Source organism: Bos indicus x Bos taurus, chromosome 21 (genome assembly GCF_003369695.1).
Source record: "Bos indicus x Bos taurus breed Angus x Brahman F1 hybrid chromosome 21, Bos_hybrid_MaternalHap_v2.0, whole genome shotgun sequence".
NCBI lineage: Eukaryota > Metazoa > Chordata > Mammalia > Artiodactyla > Bovidae > Bos > Bos indicus x Bos taurus.
Genome location: NC_040096.1, coordinates 47,491,317 through 47,516,909, shown reverse-complemented (window position 1 = coordinate 47,516,909; position 25,593 = coordinate 47,491,317). Strand labels below are relative to the sequence as shown.

The following is a 25,593-nucleotide window of genomic DNA, read 5'->3' as shown; positions in this document are numbered from 1 at the left end:
TTCAATGTTGAAATCTTAACCCTTAAAGATGATGGTATTAGAAAGGTGACCTTTGAAATGGGAGGTGATTAGGTCACGAGTATAGAGAGTTCATGGTATTGATGTAGACCCCACAGTGATCCCTTGCCCCTTTCACCACGAGAAGACACAGTGAGAGGTGCTAGCTACGAAAAAAAGAGAAGGCCCTTACCAGATCCTTACCATACCAGTATCTTGATCTTGGACTTTCCAGCCTCCAGAATTGTGAGAAATAAATATCTGCTATTTATAAGGTACTCGGTCTGTGATATTTTGGATATAGAAGTTGGAATGAACCAAGATAATGGCACTAATACATATATCAGAAAAGTATACTTAAAGGTATGAAGCTGTAAGCAGTCTGAAAAGGAACAGTATATAATAATGTAATGTATATGCATAGCCTGAGAGAGTTATAAATATCTATATAACAAAGAATAGAGCAGACAAATGTATAAAGCAAGAAATTCCTAGCAATATGAGAAAATTATAAGAATGGAGTTATAGTGGAAGCATAAATTGAGTTCAACTGAATATATATTGACCTCATACACTGAACAGAGACTGTAATTTATTTATTTAGTCGATGATATCTTTCAAAGTGGATTATTTACATGGTAAGAAATAAAACATTAATATATTTTAAAATATAAGTGTTTAAATTATATTCTCTAAATTATCCTGGATCAAACAAAAAAAATCAAAACAGAACCAACTCGTGAAAAAAATGAACATTTGATCCCTCCCAAAACTATAGACATAGCTGGACTTATAGTCAAGAGTAAAGTGTATAGCCTTACAATTTTATTTTTTAAAAAAAGACTGAGATAAGCTAATTAACTTATAAAAATTAGAATAAAACAGAATAAAGAGTGAAAAGGGAAACAGAAATGGAAACTTTAGCAAGTTGAAAGGATATATAAAACCAAGAATTTATTAAAAGAAAATAAAATGCATAAAGCCCAGGAAAGACTTTATAAGAAAAAAGAGAAAGGGAGAGAGAAAGCAGATATATGCCACAATACAGATGAAAGAGTGAATACAGAGAAACAGAAGAAATTCAAAAACTGAGAAAATTATCTACAATTCTATAATATCAAATCTGAGATGTGAAAAGGGTATTTCCTAGAAAAAAAATACAGACCAACAAAATTGACTTATGAAAAATAAAAATTAGATACAGTGAAACTACTGAAAAAGCAATTTACAAATTCACTGTAATAAAAAGGTACCAAGAGTACATGGTTTTAAAAATTGATTCTACTTAATACTTAAGGCAAGATCATTCTCATGCAATTTTAAAGCTGCCAAGATTTCTGCTGAAGGCAGAAATTTTGGTCATTCTTTAAGCTAGTAACATTAACATCAAAACAGGTGCAACCAAATAAGCCAAAACAAACTCGAGAATTCAGGTCTAGATGACATGCCTACTACAAAGCTAGTGATCAACAGAGTGGTACCATCATAGAGACAGATATGTTAGATCAATAGAACAGAACTAAGAGTCCTGAGCTAAACTCTCAAATTTATGATCACTGACTTTTGAGAAGGTGTCAAGATAATTCTGTAGGGAGGAAAACAGTCTTTCAAATAGTGCAGAGAAAACTGGATACACACATGTAGAAAAAGTATTTGGACTCCTACCTTATACAATACCTAAAAATTCATTAAAAATTGGTCAAAGGTCTAAATGTTTAACCTAAATGTCCATCAGCTAATAATCTGATAATCAGATTATAGTATATCTGTACAATGATTATGCATCAAAGAAAAAGGAAGGATGATACATGCTATAATATGAACAAACTTTGAAAATATTATGCAAAGTGAAAGAAGCCAGTCACAAAGAATCACATATCCTATAATTTCATTTATAAAAAATCTCCAGAATGGCACATCTATAGAGAGAGAAAGGAGCTTAGTGGTTGCTTGAGACTGAGGAGAGGATGTTAGCAGGAATGAGGAATGATAGTTAAAAATGTACAGGATGTTTTAGGTGAATGTTGAAAATGTTCTAAAATTACGATTGTGGTTATGTTATGTCTGCACAAATATGCAAATACACCAAAAAACATGGAATTGTAAACTGTAAACAAGTGAATTTTATTGTATATGAAATACTTATCAATAAAGCTGTAAGATACAAAACAAAACAAAACAGCACAAAACAAAACAAGACTGATGGACAAAGGACCAAAAGAAAGCAAAGAAAAACCAACAGAAAAAAAATGACAAAAAACATGAACAAATACACCTAATTATTTATATTCTCACATATAATCCCTTGGATATATGAAAAAAAATTTACACTCACTAACGAACAAACAAAACAGGTAATTTTCATTTATATTTGAGAACGTGAACTTTGGAGATCAATAGCCTTGGTTCAGACCTAAGGTACACCACTAACTACTACTCCTAACATGGGTCACGTTAATTAACACATGTTGCTTAGTTTATTACCCTATAAAATTAGAAACAGCTGTACCTGCTATCTCAAAGGTCTAAATACTTTACCACTGTAAGTCAATTCCTTACTACTATATGGAGTAAGAGTACCTGACACTCAGTTACGTACTGTATGAGGGCAGACGATTATAACTTTTAAAATTCCCAGGAAAACAATGACAAAACAAATCCAACAGTTTATTCAAGGAGTTGTTCAACATCCAAGAACTCAATAAAATACATCTTACTAATAAGAACTTTTAAAAAATTCTAGAAAGAAGCTACTTAAATATGACAAGACAATATCAAAGTCCAACAGTAGATGTAATGCTTATGCCTAGGTTGCAGAAAGCTGGAACAAGCTGTCACTCCACTTTGACAGTAAGAAAAGCTAAATAAGGCACAAAGCCATACCTTTTCTTGAGCTCATCAGACAACTAAGCTCAGCAGAAAACCAGTTTTAACTTCAAGGAGGGAGAAGCATGCAAAGCAAATGGGATACACAGTCTAGCTGACTGAGAGCAGACCACGGGAAGAAGGGTTAGCTATCTATCGCACAGAATCTTCGGAAATTCCTGACAAAAGGTAACTTGCAACTATGGGTAGGTATTTCCCCATAGATCTCCATCAGGTGCTCATGAGAAATATTAAGGACAGGGTAGAAAACCAGAGAGAGCTTCCCTCAGTGATGTAGGCATGCAGGGGATGTGGGGGAGGGAACTGCTGCTATGGAAAGGAACAAACCACCCCACCCCTCTATCCCAACACCAGCCCTTTCTGTAAACAGATCAAAAGCCATATACAGCTAAAAGAAGGACAGTAAATTTCAGGACACAGGAACAAAACAAAACAAAACACACTCTGCATGGGAGTGGTAGAAGAAAGAACTCTTTCTATTCCTGGGTGAGCAGCAAGAAATAGATCCAGGCCCAGGATCCTACACCAATATCATTAGATAGGTAGATTCTACATTGAGAAAGGGGCATGAATGTCTCTCTTTTACAATACCTGTCACAGATACAAGTCAGAGTTTGGATCCCATGGAGAGGAATCCTGAGAAAGCCTGACCCCAAAGTCCAATCACAAAGGGACTGTGTAAGATAGAAGCAGAAAAACTCTTCAGTTCTTCAATACCAGATGGTAAAAATCAGCATCCAAATGCTAGATAAGCACAGGAGTGTACAGTGAGACACCCTCGAGGTATAAGTACATAGGGTCAACTGAAAATGAAGGGTGGAAGATGAACACTGAGAAAGTCCTCCAGCACTGCACCTCTATCCTTAGAAAAAGGCCAACAGCAATTCATTCTGAGAACAGCTGGAAACTTAGGATGCACTAACAGTGACCATAACAACAAAACCCAAATCCAGACCAACTCCTCAGTAGATCAACTCAATACTCACACTACTGGCCTGATAGAAGAAGCACCATTCTACCCACACTTGTCTAGCATTTAAAAAAGAAAAAATTATGAGATACACGAAAAGCAAAACAACAAACATGTCAAAAGACAAAGCAACCACAAAACCAGACTCAGGGATGATCTATATATTGGAACTATTCAGTGAGACTCTAAATTATGAAAGGAAATATAAAATCCCATGGTAAGTATCACAACTAGTTGGTGTAATGTAGAATCCATTCTCATTAAAATTAGGTAAAAGTCAAGCAGGGTATCTATTGCAATTCCTAGTCAAGATTAATTTGGCAGGTTTAGAAACTGTGAGAGAGGAGAGGAAATATTATTAACATTTCATTTACATATCTTAGCACTTTTTCACTGGCTACAATGAACATATAAAATTTTTTAACAATGTATTATTTTGAAATAATTCAAGACCACAAAATCTTGCAGAGCAGGGAGGAAGAAGACAGTGGGATAAATGGAGAGAGTACATGGAAACATATACATGACCATATGTAAAATAGATAGCCAATGGGAATTTGCTATATGACTCAGGGAATTCAAACCAGGGCTCTGTAACAACCTAGAGGGGTGGGAGGTGGGAGGGAAGTTATAGAGAGAGGGGATATAGGTATATCAATGGCTGATTCATGTTGTTGTATGGCAGAAACCAAAACAGACAATGAAAAGCAAATGAAGTTCTTTTATTTATCCAATGATTATTTCACCCTTGTTTTCAACAGCTGCTTTCTCTCTGTATATTTAAGGAATTATTCCCCCTTTTGCTTTCAGTATATTTAAGATGATATACCATTATTACTGTCAGGAAGTCAGATAGCAAGAATTCAGGCAACAGGTATGATCCTAAACCAGCTGTAAAGCTAACTGTAGAAGAATGAATTCTTGAGACTTTTTATGAGCTTCTCCACAGTAAGAAAATCAAGTTTTCTTACTTTCATATTTTGCATGAAGGGCTTGACTCTTGTTCACCTAAACAGTGATGGTGTGATCATCTAAGTCACCAGCTTCAGGAAAAGATCTTCATTACATTCTGGTTTAAATAGGCCCTTGGCTCTGTTTTCTGTTTGTCTTGTCCTTGTAGTCCTTAAAATTCAAAGTTCAAATTCACCACCATTTGACAAATGCACTGAGGGGGCAAGATGACTTCAGGCAATCACTTATTTCCCATGTTTGTTCATTTGTTTTTCTATTTCCATGTTGCTTTAAGCCTTTTCAGATTCCTTGTCTTCTCAGTCATTTTGTAAAATATTCTTAAAGTAATAGGCAACCTTTTTATTGTTTTTATCAAGAAAGTTATTCAGAATATCTGTCTTCTTTCATTGCTGAAAATGTTAGACTTACTAAAGGTTTTGGGGTAGAAAAGGGTCACTTGTGTTTTAGAATGACAGCTAATAGAAGTGTGACAATGATTACAAAGGTGAGAAACTGAGGGGGAAAAAGTTAGATTGGAAGGTACTATTACCTTCTAGATCATGAACTTGACATAGAGCCAAGGCATAATAATACAAAAGAGAGTAAAACAGAAGTCACTGTTGCAGAATTGACAGGACTGGATGCTCTGTCACTGTGTAGTAGATGAGAGCTTGAAAGGATATGAAGAGCATGTCAATTACATATTAGGCTACAAGTCTAGGAGATTGGGAATGCCATTAATTAACAGATGTTAACTGACCAATAAGGAGAAGGCAGTGGCACCCCACTCCAGTACTCTTGCCTGGGAAATCCCATGGATGGAGGAGCCTGGTAGGCTACAGCCCATGGGGTTGTGAAGAGTCAGATACGACTGAGTGACTTCACTTTCACTTTTCACTTTCATGGACTGGAGAAGAAAATGGCAACCCACTCCAGTATTGTTGCCTGGAGAATCCCAGGGACGGGAGCCTGGTGGGCTGCCATCTATGGGGTTGCACAGAGTCGGACACGACTGACGTGACTTAGCAGCAGATCAATAAAGTTAAGAGGAACTAAAGAACCTCTTGATGAAGGTGAAAGAGAAGAGTGAAAAAGCTAGCTTAAAACTCAACATTCAAAAAACTAAGACACTAGCATCAGGTCCCATCACTTTATGGCAAATAGACAGGAAAAATTGGAAACAGTGACAGACTTTATTTTCTTGGGCTCCAAAAATCACTGCAGATGGTGACTGCACCCTGGAAGTTAAAAGACACTTGCTCCTTGGAAGAAACACTATGATAAACCTAGACAGCATATGGAAAAAGCAGAGACATCACTTTGCTGAAAAAGGTCCATATAGTCAAAGTTATGGTTTTTCCAGTAGTCATATATGGATGTGAGAGTTGGACCATAAAGAAGGCTGAGCATCACAGAATTGACGTTTTTGAACTGTCGTACTGGAGAAGATGCTTGAGAGTCCCTTGAACAGCAAGGAGATCAAACCAGTCAATCCTAAAGGAAATCAACCCTGGTATTCATTGAAAGGACTGATGCTGACACTGAAGCTCCAATACTTTGGCCACCTGAAGTGAAGAGCCAACTCATCGGAAAAGACCCTCATGCTGGGAAAGATTGAGAGCAAAAGGAGGAGAAGAGGGTGATAGAGGATGAGATGTTGCATAGCATCATCAACTCAATGGACATGAGTTTGGGCAAACTCACAGAGATGGTGAAAGACAGGGAAGCCTGGTGTGCTGCAGTCCATGGGGTTGCAAAGAGTCACACATGACTGAACAACTAAACAACAACAAACTGATCAATTTGGAAGTAAATAGAAAATTGTTAAGAATGATTTAAAATATATAGCATTATGTCACTAGAAAAATAAGTCAGGGCATAGATGACCACATAGGGACTTAAAAGTTCTCCAAGTGGCTCACTTGTTAAAAGGCTCAATGATGTTAAAGGCCAGCTTCCCTGCTCATGCAGATAGTAAAGAATCTGCCTGCAAGGCAGGAGACCCAGTTTCACTTCCCGGGTTGGAAAGTTCCCCTGGAGAAGTATTTCCAAGAATAATCCAGTATTCTTGTCTGGAGAATTCCGCAGACAGAGGAGCCTGATGGGCTGTCATCCATGGGGGGGCAAAAGGTCAGACATGACTGATTAACATATTTTTCTCTTGGCATTTGTGTATTTGTGTGTGAGAGTGCTCAGTTGCACATGTCCGACTCCTTGCGACTCCATGGACAGTAGCCCGCCAGGCTCCTCTGTCCATGGAATTTTTCAGGCAAGAATACTGGAGTGCGTTGCCATTCTGTACTCCAGGGCTCTTCCTGACCCAAGGATTGAACCCACATCTCTGTGTCTCCTGCATCAGCAGATGGATTCTTTACCACTGCATCACCTAGGAAGCCCCAACTTCACACCTATAAAATTGAGATTCTTCCTTCTTCTGTCATCCCCACTGTAGAATTCCTCTTATGTCTCACTGGCAAAAAGAAAAGCTTACAAAGTGTTTAACTTTTCCAGCTTCTATAAAGCTGTAAAGGTAAACAAAGGAGAATATAACTGAGAATAAATGTTAAGTTATAGAGTCAACAGAGTTTGGCTCAGGTCCTGACTTCCTCCCAAGGTTGAAGAGAGGACTTAGGAAGTCAAATTCAGGGTTTCGTTTCAAGTTTACTGAAGTAAAGGAGACACTAAGATATCCAAGTGGAAGGGCAGACAAAGCAGTCGTTAGGACACAAATGACAGATGATGTTGCAGGAACGGATGAAATTAGAAAAGACAAGCCTACAATAAACAAAACACCAAATGCTGGCAAGAATATGGAGCAACAAAAACTGTCATTCATAACTAGCAAATCCAAAATGGTACAGCCATTTGGGAAAACAGCTTGGCATCTCCTCAAAAACTAAATATACTTTTACCATACGATTCAGCAATCATGGTTCTTTGCATTTACTGAAATGAGTTGAAAACTTACATCCACAGAAAAACATGCATGTGGATGCTTACAGCAGATTTATTCATAAATAAATGCCCAAATTTGGAAGCAACCAAAAGATGCCTCAATAGGTGGGTGAATAAATAAATTGTGGTATATGCAAATAATGGAAATTTATTCAATACTAAAAAGGAATGTAGTATAAAGCCATCAAAAGATATGGATGAACTTTAAATGATTATTAAGTGAAAGAAACCTATGTGCACAGAACTACTACATGACATTCTAGAAAAGACAAAATTATGGACACACTAAAATGATTAATGGCTGGGTAGGTGCTGAGGTGAAGGAGAGATAAATAGGTGGAATGCAGAGGATTTTTAGAGTGAAACTCTTCTGTATACTTTTTCACAGTGAAACTCTTCTGTAATACTACAATGATATTAGTAAATATTTGTTATTTACATTTCTCAAAATCAACAGAATGTACAACACTAAGTGAACCCTAATGTAAACTATAGACTGTGGGTTACACTGATGTAGGTTATGGATTGCAATAAATGTACCTTTCCTGTACTGGATGCTGGGGGCATCTGAACGTATGGAACACTGAGTGTGAAGGAGTTCTAGTTTGTTTGATTTTGCTGTGCAGCTAAAACGTCTCTAAAATAAAAAATCTGTTTTTTTTTTTTTTTTTTAAGAAACAAAAAGTAGGGGACTAATCACATAACTTAGGGGAATATTTACACTTTAGGAACTGGTAGAAGAAAGGCACAAGCTAAAGAATAACAATCAAAGAAAAGAAAAATGATGAGGATATGGAAGCAAAGAATTATAGGAAGGTAATTCATGAAGGCAGGGGCTAGTAAGATGAAAATGTGTTCCAGTTAGGCTTACTGGGATACTAAGCAGGATATGCAATGATAAGTTTCATGGGTTTAACCATCAGAGGTTACATATAATTTAAGAAAGACTATGTTTCAATGGAATTACAGTGGTGAAGTCCAATTGTAGGAGGTTAAAGATATGTGATAAGGGAAGTAAATGAAATCAAACAGGAAAGAAAGGCAGTTTATATGACATTTCTTATTAAATCTAATGCCTGAATATTTATGCCTAATCTAAATTTACTTTAAAATCATTAGATGTTCAAAATTGTGTTCATTGAGAAATAAATTTAATAGTGGATAAAATTTATTTTAAATGAAGGAATGAACTATCTTTTTAATTTACGTAACTTTCAGGGTATAGATTAGTATCAGTATAAATTTAGCCTTTCATCCTATATGTATCACTGTGTTCTACTTATTATTAGGGAAAATTTTAAATATTGTAAAAGTAGGGAAACAGTGTCATGCTGCCAAATTTAACTAGTACGTATTCCATGCTTGGACTTCCCTTGTAGCTTAGTCATTAAGCAATCTTCCTGCAATGCAGGAGAACAGGGTTCGATCCCTGGATTGGGAAGATTCCCTAGAGAAGGAAATGGCAACCCACTCCAATATTCTTGCCTAGAGAATCCCATGGACAGAGGAGTCTGGCAAGCTATAGTCCTTGGGGTCGCAAGAGTTGGACACGACTTGGTGACTAAACCACCACCATTCTATACTACTTCAAAAACAATGCATTTAAGGATCAACAAAATTCTTATTTTATGCTTTATCACAATAAATAATTTACAAAGCATTTCCTGGTTATTAGGATAAACAAAGATATCATTCAAATGGCACTACATTACTAAAAAGTATCCACATATAATGTATCCATGTATAATAATCATGTTATTTCCCACAGTCATCACTTTGGAAAGTTCTATGTAATGTAGAACCATTAACTTTGATTTTTTCCAACATACCTGTAGGACTGTTTCCTTTAAGAATTATAGCATAATGCAATGTAATAAAGCACAAAAACTTCAGCTATCATCCTATTCAAATTTATATTACCTTTATCAGTGATATTAATAATAGTACCACTTATGTTAAAATACTAGAAATATTATTGGCAGACTGAAATCTACTAGAGACAGATTCTGTTTAAAAATTCTTCCTCAACTTCATTAGATACTAGTCAAATATTTACAGTTAACATTTTTTTAAAATGACACCTGTAAATGTATTTTAAGAGATAAGCATATTGCTTAGAAAGGAGAAAGTTTGTTCACCAAACAGCTTGGTAATAAACTTATTATTATCCATATCTTATATGGCAATTTAAAGACATGAAGTGTAATAATAAAAGGACTAAATAAAGAATAAAGACCCTGAAAGGTAAGAAAAATTTAAAAAAATGATTCAGAATAAAGCAGATATATTATAAATGACCTAATTTTAATAATGAACTTAAAGGTTTTCTATGAGGAATTATGGCACAAGATAACTAAAGAATGATTTTATGGGGGTTTATTTTTATTTTGTGTTGAATTTACAGGTTTCTTTTGGTCTACAATTTGCCTTCTAATTTTAATAATCTCTTGGAACTATGCATCTTTTTCTCTCTACACATAGTGGCTATCATTTAATTCAATTTAACATAAATACACAAACAAAAATGCCAGAATAAATATCATGCAATTATTATTAACTTAACAAACTAGAATTCTTATTTTAGGTCCTATTTTAAATACTGATAGCCATGTCAAACAGAGCACATAATACCTGTCCCTTAAGGCTGATAAACTAACACTCATGATGGAGGCTCTCTCTAAAAGAACTTTACCTTTGATTTGCAAATATACATCCAAGTAATTATATGCTTAATTTTACTCATACAATAGACAATTCCTTGGGTAACTGAAAAATAATCATAGCAATCTACAGTTCTTTTCTTTCCCATTTATTGTTCTGGTCTGTCTATAAATTCGAGAGAAAAAAGAAAAGTGCATTAAATAGTAATAGCAAAGTTATTACACACACACACTGCTGAGAACGAAGCTAAATATACTTTGTAGAAAATCCATCTTCAACCAAACCTCATACTTCATAAACAGATTAAAAATATTTCTACATCAAATGTCACCATTTTCCTCAATGTTGGTTGATGATTCTGGTTTACTGACTTACCCTTCTAATGACATGATGTTCTTTTGTAATCTGCAGCAAGAAACGAATTTAAGACAACAAAATACAAACTTCTTGACAGCACATTTTTCTTTAACTGTGCCATTAACAACAATGATGAACATTTTGTTTCCTGTGGCTATGCTGTGTTTTTATTTTTAACCCATTAATGAGAACGTAAGCACCTTGAGGGCAGGGGCCTCTATTATGTCACAGGCATTATGCTAGGAACCAGGGCAAAGACAAAAAAGAGAATGAAAAGTATCTTAAGAAAAAAAGATAATTAGTTAAATTGAAATAATGTCCTTTTTCATTAACTATAGGATCTATATTAAAATCAAACAGAATTTTTGTCATGATATATACTCTACTTGTTTCAAGTTCTAATAGAATATATTTTCTTTCTTTCATTTTTTGCTGTAGGTAACATCTTAAGTATTCTTTCAATTCCCAAACATATTCATGTACCTTTCAAGGAGCGTCAATTCTGTGGGTCACTAATATTATAAGTCATTTAGAAAATTACTGTAATAATTACTGATGCAAAGAAAAAGCCCATTATATATTTTTTTCTTTCAGAGTGGCCACTTTTTCTTAACCACTAAAGGTAACAACGTACTTTGAAATCACAATGAGCATGAACCTAAAGTTGTTAATATACCACTACTTGAAATTCAGAAAATCTGTTGTTTTCATGTACACATACACGAAATAAAATAATACCGTGACAGAAGGGTGCTGTATCTGTGTTTAAAGAGGGGGCTGTTGGCAAACACCACAGCTCACTTCTGCTGAAATGTACACAACCGATATATGCAGCACAGAAAGCTGGCACCAAGGGCTTACAGCCTTAATTTGCCTGCAAGAAGGAATGGAGATTTACCTTCAATGCACGTTCTTGATTGTTTTCAGCAGTCAGATGTCTCATGTTGTTTGCTGAAGTCTGCTTCTGCTCTTTCAGATGATGAAGCTCCTGCTCCAGCCGTTTGCACTGCCACAGGGAAAGAATCCCATTAAGTAAAGGAGTCACGGCATTTTTTTCACAAACCCACATGAATTGATGTAAATAATACCATCTTACTCTCCCAAAAAGTATCCTTTGCAATAAGAATAGTAAGTGAAAAGCACTGTTGAAAATGAACAAAGTAATATTGCGTACAGTACTCTGGCACATTCAATTGCAATTTTCAGTTTTGATTTTTATTAATCTAAATGCTACCACATAAATTAGAAAAATACCCATTTCTTGTAAAATTAAGATTAAATTATTATTTTCTTCATTGACCAAATGATTTTCACTGTGTATCTGCTGGCTGAATTAAAAATATACTTCTAAAAATGATAGTAGGTTCCAAATAAACTATGATATAATACTCTGTGAGGAACTTTTATTAATTTTTAAAATAAAAATTATCATAAAAATATATGAGATTTTCATATTTTTAGAAATATCTAAAGAAACAGTTGAGAAAAAACAACAGCCACAGAGTGCTACATGACTTGGAAACAACTAAGGAAACAATTGTTTTTAATCCTATTTTGACTAAACCTTACTTGTAAGTAAAACAAGTGATAAAATAGATGTGAAACGACATTGACCTACTGGGAATACATAAAAATGTAAGTAAAAAGGAAATGATAAAAGCATAAATGAACTAACAGAAGCATCTACATTCAAAAAAATCATTAAAATGTTATGTCATTTAAAAATGAGATTGTAATATAAATATGTCAAACATTTTCACAATGACTGTATAGGATATAAAACTGATATGCTGCATATTAAAACCATATGATGATACAAAGGTGATTTGTAAAGAAATAAATTACTAAATCTATTGTTCAGTAAAATATTTTAAAAAATCACTCCTTAGTTTATCTAGTTTTAAAGGAGGATATTTAATAACCAATAAGTAAGTACACCTATTAGTTTGAGAGTTAGACAGTTACTTCTGCATTACCCAGCAAGTGTTAGATGTCATAATGAATTAAAAATCATTATTATGATACAAAATCAAGATGCAGTCATAATCCAAATGAGTATTTCTTCTAATATTTTCTGCCTCTGATCTCAATATTATTCAGCAATCTGTATCAGTATTTCCCAACTTTGAGTAACATACAAATTCTTTTAAAAGAAAAAGTCTTACCAAACTCTTGATATTCACTTATTTACTGGTATTTATTAAGCACTTATCCTGTGCTAGGTTTAATTATAAATGGTGGGGGATATGGCATTGAACAAAATAGATAAAAATCCCTGCCCGCATGGAACTCATATTCCAGATGGGAAAAGAGACAATAAAATAAATGAAATACATAGTATGATAGAAGGTGAAAATGTTATGGACAAAAATAAATATAGGGAATACTAAAAGAGTAGGAAGGAAATCTTTTATGACTTTAAATAGGAGAAATTTTAATTGAGAAAAAGATACTTGAATAAAGACACTAAGAAGACAAAGAAGTAAGTCTTCAGATCTTTGGAAGCAGTGGTTCAAGCAAAAGGAACAACTGAGTGCAAAGGCTCTGAAGTAGAAGCTTGTCTAGCATATTCGAGTTTTAACAAGGGGAAGAATACAGCAGGAGTGAAATAAGCAAGGGACAGAATACTGGGAGATGAGATCAGAAGAGCCTTGAGATATTATAGACCAGGGTTTTTACTCTGAGTGTGTGGGAAAGTTGCTGGAGGGCTTAGAACAAAGAAGTACCACGATTTGCCTCAATGTAGGCTCACTCCTTCTGCAATGTAAAGAATAGATTCTAAGGAAGGCAAGGACAGAAGCGGGAAGTCTCGCTGAGAGGCTACTGAGCAGTGCAGGAGAGAGATGATGTGTCTCAGACTAGGATGGTAGGGAGCAGTGGAGGTAGTGTGCAGCAGTTGGACTTTGGATGTATTTCAGATGTAGCCAGAAAAAAAAAAGTGGTGGTTATTCTTCCGCTCTTGCTCGTGACCTTAAAAGGAATGCTTCTATCATATAACCACTTAGACGAATTTTGTTACATATTATTTACATTCATGTGAATGTGTATATGCGTATGAAAATATATATGTTAAATGGGTTTCCAAGGATTTTATATTAATATATCAGATTGTGGGGTACATATTCTTAAATGAAACTGACCTGTATCTTTCCTTCTCTGGGCTATCCTTTCCAGTTTTGTTATCAAGGTTGGATTACTCTCACAAAGTTTCCTTATTTTATTTTTGGAAATAGCTTATATAAAATTATCTATTCATACAAGAATAGGTGTAAGTCCCCTATCAAACCTTCTGAGCTTTCCTTCTGGGTTCAAGTCCCTCTTTGAAGAGGCATAGCTTTTAAAAATCTCTTAGTGAGACATTCTGCCTGAAAAGGTGATTATTTTGTTTTCATGACACTCTACTGGATAGAACTGTTACGACAAAAGTTGTATCTTCAGTACTCTGACGATGCTGTTCTGCCTCAGTCTGGCATCTATTGTTGCTAATGTGAGGTCAATATTAGTCTAATAATCATTCTTGTATACGTTTGTCTTTACTCAATGGTTGCTTTAAAATCTGTAGTTTAACTTTAGAGTTCAATTCTATAGTTGAAGAGATGGATTTATTTAAATCATTTAGATATTCTCTATGCTTCTCAAACCTGAAAAACTCATAGCTGTTATATCTTGAATTGTTACCCAGTTCCCATTTTGAAATTCTTATAGGTCATATATTGGGTTTATTCACTTTCCTTTCATATCTTTTAATATCCATTTCTCTGTGTGTGTGTGAATTCTGAGCGTCTATCATCCATTAGTGAATTGAGACTCCTGATTCTATCTCCAATTCTGTCTATATCTTTGTTCACTTATCTTTTAATGTCAATGACTAGTTTTCAGTTCTAAATATTTCCTTGTATGCTTCTTCAATTCTGTCCATCTACTTTTCACAGTGCTCTTCTTTTATATGTATTACTTGATGATGTCTCTGTTTAAACATGCAAGTGTCATACTCTTTCATTTTTTCCTATTATCTCAAATTCTAAATGGTCTAACTCTTTTAATTGTGTTTCATAGTAGACTGTTTCCTTACATGGAGAATTCTTTTTTGTAGAAGTTTTGTCCACCTGTGTGTGGAAGAACGTCCAGACTGGTTTTACATTTGTTTCTTGCAAGGTGATCCAAAGTTTTACTCAAGTAGTGCAGACGTTTATCTAAATGTCTTAGTTTGTGAATTCTCATCATGATGGTTATTACGCTGAGTGTCCAATCCTTTGATTTCTCAGGATGCTTGAGCCCTTTGCTCAGTCAAGACCAAAGACAAACCTCCTTATCCTTTCCTAAACCAGTGAGTGGTTTTTTCCCCCTAGATTCTTTTTTACTAAAAAGAGGGTCTTTCTATGATTTTGGAAATACATGCAAGGGTCTGGTCCCATCACAAGTAGTCCAATCATCAACCCTTGTAAGGGCAATAAAATTCAAGTTTTTAGCCTTGGAGTTCTATACCTGGTCTTAGATCCCTAGTTAACTGGTATGTTTGTAACTATTTAGGTTTCCTTTCTTTCTTTTTTGGTTTCCTCTAAATTTTTATTCTTCATAGATTTTCCCACTTTCTGAAAAGACTGGGGAGGGGAGGTGAAGGGTACTTGTAGGCCAAAGTTTATATGAAAAACTGTAACCAAAACGATAAATATAATAAAGCTATTTTTGTGCTGAGGACATTTATTCACATTTTGTACCTGGGCTCAGTATTCACTGCCACGCAGTATAAGAGGGACAGAAGGTAAGGCCCAGGGACCACTCCATGTGGCAAGTGTCCCAAAGTGTTACACTTTCAGGTGTTAATAATTTTCCCTAATTTAATGAATGAAAAGAAACAAAACAAGTGCTAGGGAAGGAGAATGTCCCTAAATTAAGTAATATGTAATTTCTTCTATGGTTTTAGACAGCTTCATTTTGAACTGACACAATTAATAATAAATAACACAATATCTTCTCTGTTCATATTGTGCCAAACAATGTTCTTAAAAGTTCTAGTGCATAAATTAAGACCTAGGAGGATTTTTAAACATTTTTTTATACTTAAAATGTTTTAATACTTAAAAGGAACTTAATGAAATGCTATCTGTATATTGTCACAGTTTCATTGCAGCACTATTGATAACAGCCAGGACATGGATACAACCTAAATGTCCATCAGCAGAGGAACGGATAAGGAAGTGCTGTGTATACACAAAGGAATATTACTCAGCCATAAAGAGGAATGAAACTGTGCCATTTGCAAAGACATGGATGGACCTAGCGATTATCATACAGAGCGAAGTCAGTCAGAAAGAGAAAAACAACTATTATATATTAACACATACATGTGGAATCCAGAAAAATGGTACAGATGAATTGATCTGTCAAACAGAAATAGAAACAGAAGTAAAGAACAAACATTTGGACACCTGGGGGGAAGCAGGGGCCGTTGAACTGGGAGATTGGGACTGACTGACACTGCTATATATAAAACAGATAACTAATGAGAACCTATTGTATAGTACAGAGAACTCTACTTAATGCTCTGTGGTGACCTAACTGGGAAGGAAATCCAAAAAAGAGGGGATATAAGTATACATATAGCTGATTTACTTCGCTGTACAGCAGAAACTAACACAACACTGTAAAGCAACTGTACTACAAAAAAATTTTTTTTTAAGTCCTAAGAGTCAAGTCAATCATTTGCAACATGTGATTCTTATTTTAGATACAGATTCAAAACAAAGAGGAAAAGACTATTGGAATTTGAAAACTTATTGAATGTTTTACAATATTAAAGAACTGTTAATATTTTTGGTATGATAATTGTGCTGTAATTATGTTTTACACAAAAGTCCACATCTTTAGGGCTTTCCAGGTGGGGCATGAGATGCAGGTTCAATCGCTAGGTCAGGAAGATCCCCTGGAGTAGGAAATGGCAACCCACTCCAGTATTCTTGCCCAGAAAATTCCATGGACAGTGGAGTCTGGTGGACTACAGCCTGGTGGACAGACAGTTGGACACGCCTGAGTGACTGAGCATGCACTCATGTGCTTGGGTATATATGTGCCACATCTTTAAGAGATACACAATAAAAGTTATAGATGAAAAGGACATTATGTCTGGGATTCCCTGCAAGATAAAATGAGGAGGAGTAAATGAGTGGGGGATATAGATAAAAAAAGATGGACAGCTGTTGTAATAGGGTGAAATGATCTCAGAGGCTCATGATTCTATAGTATCACTAATAAAAAGAAAAGAATTAAATTTGCCACTGCAAACAAAACTAATTCTATACATAAGTGAACTAAAGACATAAAGTATATAAAAAATTAATGAAAAATTTTTATTAAAGGATTTGATCCATATTTACTATAAGACATTATATTCACCAGTAATTTCCTTTTACTCATTACCCCGAATTGTGAAGAACTGTATCAAACAGAAAATATATTGCTATGATTCTGTCTCACCTCATGTTTATTTCCTGAAAGAGTTTTTTTTTTTTTTTTTTTAAGAATTCTCTAATACTGTCTAGGTTTTTAACAGCTGCTGTTTCTCTTCCTGTACAATCTGCTTTCACTCACAAATCATGTTGATTGCATTACAATCAAACATCTTCCCACTTGGATGTTATACAACTCTTTCCCTTGCAGACAAAAAAATAATACCAGACTCTTCCAGTCAAAACAGAAATTACACTTTGGTGTCAATGTGAATTATGAACTTTGAGCTGTAGATGTTTGGAAGCACTTAGGATTATATAAATAACTTTATTCCTTTTCATTTAGGAGAATTTTAAAACAACACTTCATTTTGGATTTAAAAATAATAACTAGAATGCTTTTCTCACAGCAAAATAACTTGGAATAGTTTTCCAATTCAAAAAGGTAACTTGTTTCTTCTTCAAAGCCCTGGCAAAATATCAGCAGTTTGGTTAAATGAATAATGTATACAATACTCAGAGTTTAAAAAAAAACAAAGATTAAAAAAAGAAAAACAATAATTATGTGAGTCTCTGAAAACACTTATGTTACAGGCGATACACACCTGTGTGCATGCACACGCACATACACATACAGACGAATCATAAATTATTCAGTAAACACTCATCAAGCAATATACCGGCAATTACCAGGCAACATGCCAGACAGTGACATGTTTGTACATATTTATACATATATATCTTAATTATATTTACATATAACATTTCAAAAACATGTGAAAGTAAATAAGGATTTAATAGCAAATACAGTAATTTATACTCATTTTAAACAACTAAATTGCTCAAAAAAGATTAAAATCACAATGTAAAAAGATTATTAGTAAACATAATAATTACTTAAAAAGATGTCAACATGTATATAGGTATTTAGTAAGCTATGCTATCAAAGTATCATTTTTGTAATACTGGTTAAGATTATTTTGTTAGCTGTATTCATAAAACGTATTCATTTGAAAAATCATGATTTGCATCTCTGTTTCAAGATAAAGGTTAACACATGTTATTAATGATAGTCAACGAACCCTCAATGAGAAATCAGTATGTGCCAGAAACTTTACATGTATTAAATCAGTCAATCTTCATGTGGACCCTATAGATTATATATTTAACCATTTGACAGAGAAGGAAACAGAAACAGAGTAAAAATACCTCCTTTAAACTCATGCAACTAATAAGGAGGATTCAATTGCAGGCAGAATAACTGTTTATCAACAAAATTTATAATATACACACATAGGAAAATAGTAAAAGCAATGTAATAGCTAGAATTACAGAAAAAGTTAATGATGATGATGTTTTAGAATTTGAACTTTAAGGAAATATGTAACATAGATCAGAATGGAAGGTGAACTAGCTACCATTCAGGATTACTACATTTAACTCAGTTCATTGAACCTAAGCAAAACTGATAAAAACCTAGGCAATTATTTCTCAACTTTTAATAGCATATTCTAACAGTAACATTATATCTAAAATCATAATGTTCTCTTTAGGAATATAAAACAGAAAAATTGCTATTCTTTTATTAACATTGGAATTGTTTTAAATGAAGGCCTTATAAAAGCTACATACACATACATATGGATACATATATATATATATATACACACATACATACACATATTTTTATACCTATGTTATATAACAAATATATTTATGTATGAATTTACAAAAAGATCTGAAATCATCAGGCCTTCACATGCAAATATCTATTTCTACTTTGTATAAACTGCAAACTCCAAGAAAGTAGAGCCCAAAGTCTCTGTTCATTGCTACATAGCAGGGTACCTAAAAATTAGGTGATATTAAATATGTATTTCCTATTTTACTGGATTCCCTGCTTATAAATGGCATTTAACCAATCATCCTTACTAAACCTGAAAGTCACCTTAAGCTTCCTCCTATCTTTATCCTAAAGTTGGAGGAAGTCTTAGTCCTTCAACATGCTTTATTTTTTATCCCCAATGTCATGCCTTTGACTTTTTCATTAACTGTGAGAGCAAGTGTCATGTCTTCAGTCTCAAGTTCTTTCAAATTATCCTCTAATCTGGTAGTTCTCAAAGCAGACTGCAAATCAATATCATCAAGAGAGTTTAAAAAAGAATGTGCTAGTACCACACTGCTTTGATGACTATGTCTTTGCAGTATAGTCTGAAGTCTCAAGAACAGAAACATAGATCACTGCAACAGGATACAAAGCCCAGAAATAAACCCATACACTTACAGTCAATTAATCTATGACAAAGGAGGCAAGATCACACAATAGAAGAGTCTCTTCAATAAATGGTGCTGGGAAAATTGGACAGCCACATGAAAAAAATGAAGTTAGAACACTCTAACACCATACACAAAAATAAACTCAAAATGGATTAATGACCTATATGTGACTGCATACTATAAAACTCTTAGAGGAAAACAAGGAAAATGTTCTCTGATATAAGTTGTAGCAGTATCTTTTTTCAACCCATTTCCTAGAGTAATAAAAATAAAAATAAAAATAAAAAAATGGGACCTAATTAAATTCAAACGTTTTTGGAAAGCAAAGGAAACCATAAATAAAACGAAAGGACAATCCAAAGAAAGGGAGAAAATATTTGCAAACGATGAGGTCAACAATGAATTAGTCTCTAAAATTTACAAATAGCACATGTGGCTCAATACCATAAAAACAAACAACCCAATAAAAAAATGGGCAGAAGACATAAATAGACATTTCTCCAAAGAAGTCATATAGATGGCTGAGGCATATCAAAAGATGCTCAACACTGCTAATTATTCAAGAAATGCAAATCAAAACTACAATGAGATCCCACCTCACACCAGTCAGAACGGCCACTATAGAAATATCTGCAAACAATAAATAGCAATGAGGATGTGGAAAAAAGGGAACCCTTCTACACTATTGGTGGGAATGTAAATTGGTAGAGCCACTACGAATTACAGTATGGATGGCCCTTAAGAAACTAAAAACAGACCTACCATATGATCCAACAGTCCCACTCCTGGGAATATAGCTGGAGAAAACCATGGTTTGAAAGCATACATGCAACCTAAATGGAGGCAACCTATCTGCCTATCAACAGATGAATGGATAAGGAAGATGTGGTACATAAGTACAATGGAGTATTACTCAGCCATCAAAAAGAATGAAATAATGCCATTTGCAGCAACATGGATAAATCTGGAGATTATCATCCTAAGTAAGTCATACAAAGACAAATATTATATGATACTACTTATATGTGGTATGTAAAAAAGTAAATACATATGAATTTATTTACAAAACAGAAAAAGACTCACAGACTTACAGAACAAACTTATAGTTATAGGTAGGGATGGCTGCAGGGAAGGATAGATTAGGAGTTTGGGATTAACATGCATGCACTGGTATCTTTAAAATAGATAACCCGTAAGAACCTACTCTATGGCACAGGGGACTCTGCTTCAATATTCTGTAATAACCTAAATAGGAGAAGAACTTGAAAAAGAATAGACACATGTGTATACATGTGTATATACATACCTAACTGAATCATTTTGCTATACACTTGAAACACAACATGGTTAATCAACTATACTCCAATGATAATAAAAAAAAAAGAATGGCTATGTGTGCATGCACGTGTTTTCAGGCTGGATCTCAGAGCTAACAAATACTCCAGAAAGGTGTTTCTAAAATACAACTCTAATCACACTAATTCCTACTTGCCCTATCTTGATATTGTATATTGGTTTTCTCATTGCTTAAAGAATTAAAATTAAGTGTCATATCTCATTCCTCAATTGTATACCTGCTCTAGTTCAGACATGATAAATTATCCACAGTCCCCAAGATATGAATATTCCTTTCAACTTTCATGCCTTTCAACACATTTTTGTACATATATGATTTATCCACACAACACCAGGCCCACTGGGAAGCCCTCTTGAGGAATACCATCCCCTCCTTCCCTCTCTGAATTCACTGGCCTTTATGTTCTCATCTACAACCATCTGCTTGTCATTCTCCCTCACAGCCACCTACAATCCCAGGGACAAATCCAGCACCTGCTTCACTGAAGCTATATAATACATGCTTAAGAATAAATGATGTGATTTTTTTTTTAAAGAAATCTTATTTTTCTATATTAATTTTGATCTAAAATTAAAAGTATATACCAGTAATCAATATTTAGGCTATTGTATACATATAAGCATGAATGCAGCATAATATAAAAACTGAAAAAAATTATACTTAAAATAATTTTAAAATACAGGAATACACAAAATCTTTGGATGATGATATATAATATTTACATCACACCAGAGAGGTCTTGGTGCTCCCAATCTGTCATTCCCTTCTCCAGGGGATCTTCCCAAAATAGGAACTGAACCCAGGTCTCCAGCATTGCAGGTGGATTCTTTACTATTTGAGCCACCAGGGAAGCCCATTCATAGCCATAGGCTACCATTGTTCTGATTTGTAGTATCTGAGGAGGTTGACAAGATAATGGAGGAGTAGGTGGACGTGGAGTACAACTCTCTCCATGGTGCATCAAGAATACATCTACAAATGCAGCAGTTCTCACAAATACCAGTTAAATACTGGCAGAAGTCCTTGACCAGTGGAAAAGAATATTTGGAATTTTCTTTAATACCATGAGTAATTTCACTTGTTTTTTAACTTTGTAAAAATACAATAAAATCTTTAGTTGCAATCCTTTGACTTCTTTCAATCAACATATGTATTTGAGAGTCACCTAAGCTTTTGTGTGCCTGAGTATGTCATTCTTTTCGTGTAAAATATTAATAATATTCCACTGTATGGAATTGTATGTATTTGTCCATATTCTTCCTAAGGAAATGACAGTTGAATTGTCTTTAGTATTTAAATATTACAAATGAGCTCCTATAAATGTTTCTCTAAAATTCTTACAGCATTATATATATATATATTTTTTTTTCATTTTCCTTGGATAAATACATAGAAACGGACTTGCTAGGTCATAAAGTATATCTTGTTCAAGTGTCTAAGAAACTGTCAAGCAGTTTTCAAAACTGGTTGTTCCATTTTACATTCCAATTAGCAATGGGTCCTTGTTTCAGTTGCTATACACTCTCGCCAACATTTACTGTTGTTGGTCTTTTTAATTTCAGATGCCATTGTGTATGTGAGGTGGTATCACATTTAACTTTGTGTTTCCCTGTTCACAAATTATAATAATCTTTTCGTGTGTTCACTGAACATATGTGAAGCTTTTCTTCCAGTCTTTGGTCAATTTTTTTCTTGGGTTCTTTTTATTCACATGGAGAAGGCAATGGCACCCCACTCCGGTGCTCTTGCCTGGAAAGTCCCATGGATGGAGGAGCCTGGTGGGCTACAGTCTATGGGGTCGCTAAGAGTTGGACATGACTGAGCGACTTCACTTTCACTTTTCACTTTCATGCATTGGAGAAGGAAATGGCAACCCACTCCAGTGTTCTTGCCTGGAGAATCCCAGGGACGGGGGAGCCTGGTGGGCTGCCGTCTATGGGGTCGCACAGAGTCGGACACGACTGAAGAGACTTAGCAGCAACAGCAGCAGCAATGCAAGTCCTGTGTCAGACACATGAATTGCAAATATTTTCTCCTAGGCTATGGCTTATCTTTTGTTGTTTGTTTACTTGGCTTTGGCAGGTGAACTCTTGGTTGCAGCATGTGGGATCTAGTCCCCTGACCAGGGACAGAACTAGGTCCTTGCATTGGAAGCACAAAAATCTCAGCACTGGACCACCAGGGAAGTCCCACCTTTCATAGTCTTAAAGTTGGCTTTTGACAAGCATTAGCTTTTAATTCTGTCAAAGTTAAATTTATCACTTTTTTTTTGTTTTTGCTATGGTTGGAGCTCTTTCTGTCCTTTCTGACAAGTTTACCTCCCTTGAGGTAATAAAGATATTTACCCCTGGTGTCTTACAACATCTTTAAGGTTTAAGTTTTCTTGTGTAAGTTTATAATCCACCTTGACTTTATTTTTGAGTATGGTGTAAGGAGAGAGTTAAGGTTCCTTTTAATTCTAGTGATATTAATTCTTTTAATTAATAGTGATACTGAGCTGTTGTTCCACCATTACTTGCTGTAAATCTATCCTTCCACAGTGGACTGGCCTGATGCCTTGGTCAAATGTCAAGTGTGTCACAAGCAAAATAATAAAGTTAGACAACGTTCTTAGTACATACAGAAAAATTAACTTAGATTTGATCACAGATCTGAATGTAAGAAATAAAAGTATAAAAATCTTAGGGAAGAACAGGAGTAAATTTAGTGATATTGGGTTCAGCATAACCTTTTAAGCCTTCAAATAACAAAAGAAAAAAATAAATGGGACTTGACTATGCTGAACAACTTGTGTGTTGCACATGGTTGCTCATATAATTAAGAGGGGAAAAGACAACCCACAGAAAGGGAAAAATATTTTATAAATGATGTATCTGATTAAAAAGAAAAATCTTGTATCTACAATACAAAAAGAATTCTTACTACTTAATAACAAAAGGAAGAATAAAAATGTAACTAAACAATGGGCAAAGGACCAAAATAGATATTTCTCAAAAAACATATATAAATGGCCAATAAGCACAAGAAAAGATAGTCAATATCAGTAGCCATTAGGGAAATGTAAATCAAAATGACAATGAGCAGAATGACACCTGCAAGACAGTGGACAAATAAGCTCCTCAATGGAAACAAAAAGTAAACAACATATGGACTAAAGCTTTGTGGAAATTCTAGAAAACAATTACGGATCTACAGCAACCAAATGAACCCCCAACCAATTTGACACTCTCAATTGGTAGGAACATTCGTGGCATATTTAGTTGACCTTCCTGGACTGTCTCCATGACTCACCACAATGACATCAGTTGGAAAGAGATGGCCACTTTTCAGTTATAGTTGCCATATGACACAGAAATTCCACTTCCAGGTACATTCTCAAGAAAGTGAAAAAAAATACATTCACACAAAAAGTTGTAAATGAACAGAGAAGAATTATTTGCAATAACCACAAAGTAGAAATAAACTATCTATCAACTGACAAGCAAAATGTGATATATCCATATTATTATTTGGCAATTTAAAAAGGATTAATTTAGCTATAAAAGTACTGATACATGCTACCACATGGGTGAACTGTAAATACATTGTATAAAGTCAAAGAAATTAGTCACTAAAGATCACAACTGTGTGATTCCACTACATAAAATGTCCCAAAGAGTAAATCTATGGAGATAGATAGTACATTAGAGGTTGCCTAGGGCTGGTGGAGGGGTGCTTTGCAGGAATGAATGGGAATAACTAATAATGGGTATAAAGTTTCTTCTGGGGTGATGAAAATGTTCCAAAATTTTGAGAACATACAACTCTATGAAAACAATAAAAATGCTGAATTATAACTTTAAATGTATTTATGGCTTCCCTGGTGGCTCAGATGGTAAAGAATCTGCCTGCAGTGCGGGAGACCCAGGTTCAACTCTTGGGTTGGGAAGATCCTCTGGAGAAGGAAATGGCAACCCACTCCAGTATTCCTGCCTGGAAAATTTCATGGACACAGGAGCCTGGGAGGCTACAGTACATGGGGCTGCAAAGAGTCAGACACAACTGAGCGTGTCTACTGAGACTACTATTACTATGGCATGTAAGTCTCAATAAATCTATTAAAAATGTAAAAAAAAAATTAAGGAACTATACACAAGATCTGGGGCTTTCCTGGTAAAGAATTTGCCTGCAATGCAGGGAGACCCAGGTTCTATCCCTGGGCCGGGAAGATCCCCTGGAGAAGGAAATGGCTACCAACTCCAGTATTCTTGCCAGGAGAATTCCATGGACAGAGGAGCCTGGTGGGTTATACAGTCCATGGGGTTGCAAAGAGTTGGACATGACTGAGCAACTAACACTACACACAATAGACACCTGTTTCTGGGCTTGCTACACTCTTCTACTGATTTGTGCATGTGCAAAGCACAGTCTTGATTATTGTAGTTTTAGAGCAAGTCTTGAAATCAGATAGCATGAGTGCTCAAATTTCATTCTTTTACACTATTCAGCAATCATAATTGGTTCTAACTGCGAGACAATCTAGACAAAATCATTAACATTGTAGAAGGCTTGACTTTTACTTTTCATTGTCTGACCTAATACACATTCTTCTCAATGGAAAGAAAAAACTATGTGCTCAACCTTAAAATAGATCACAATAAATGTGAAAAAAATCATAGAGCATGTTTCTGCTCACAAGGGAACTAAATGAGAAATTAACAAGAATAAGATATCTAGAATATCCCTAAATATCTGGA

General features: G+C 34.7%; 1 protein-coding gene across 6 annotated transcripts in view; it reads right to left on the bottom strand.

The window, feature by feature from the left end:
• MIPOL1 (mirror-image polydactyly 1) overlaps positions 1–25,593 on the bottom strand; it is a 313,865-nt gene that overhangs the window by 157,586 nt on the left and 130,686 nt on the right. For all 6 annotated transcript variants that reach the window (XM_027520983.1, XM_027520985.1, XM_027520989.1 and 3 more), the window contains one exon: positions 11,676–11,783. In XM_027520983.1, the coding sequence (XP_027376784.1) occupies positions 11,676–11,783 (108 nt within the window). The remainder of the gene's footprint in view (positions 1–11,675; positions 11,784–25,593) is intronic.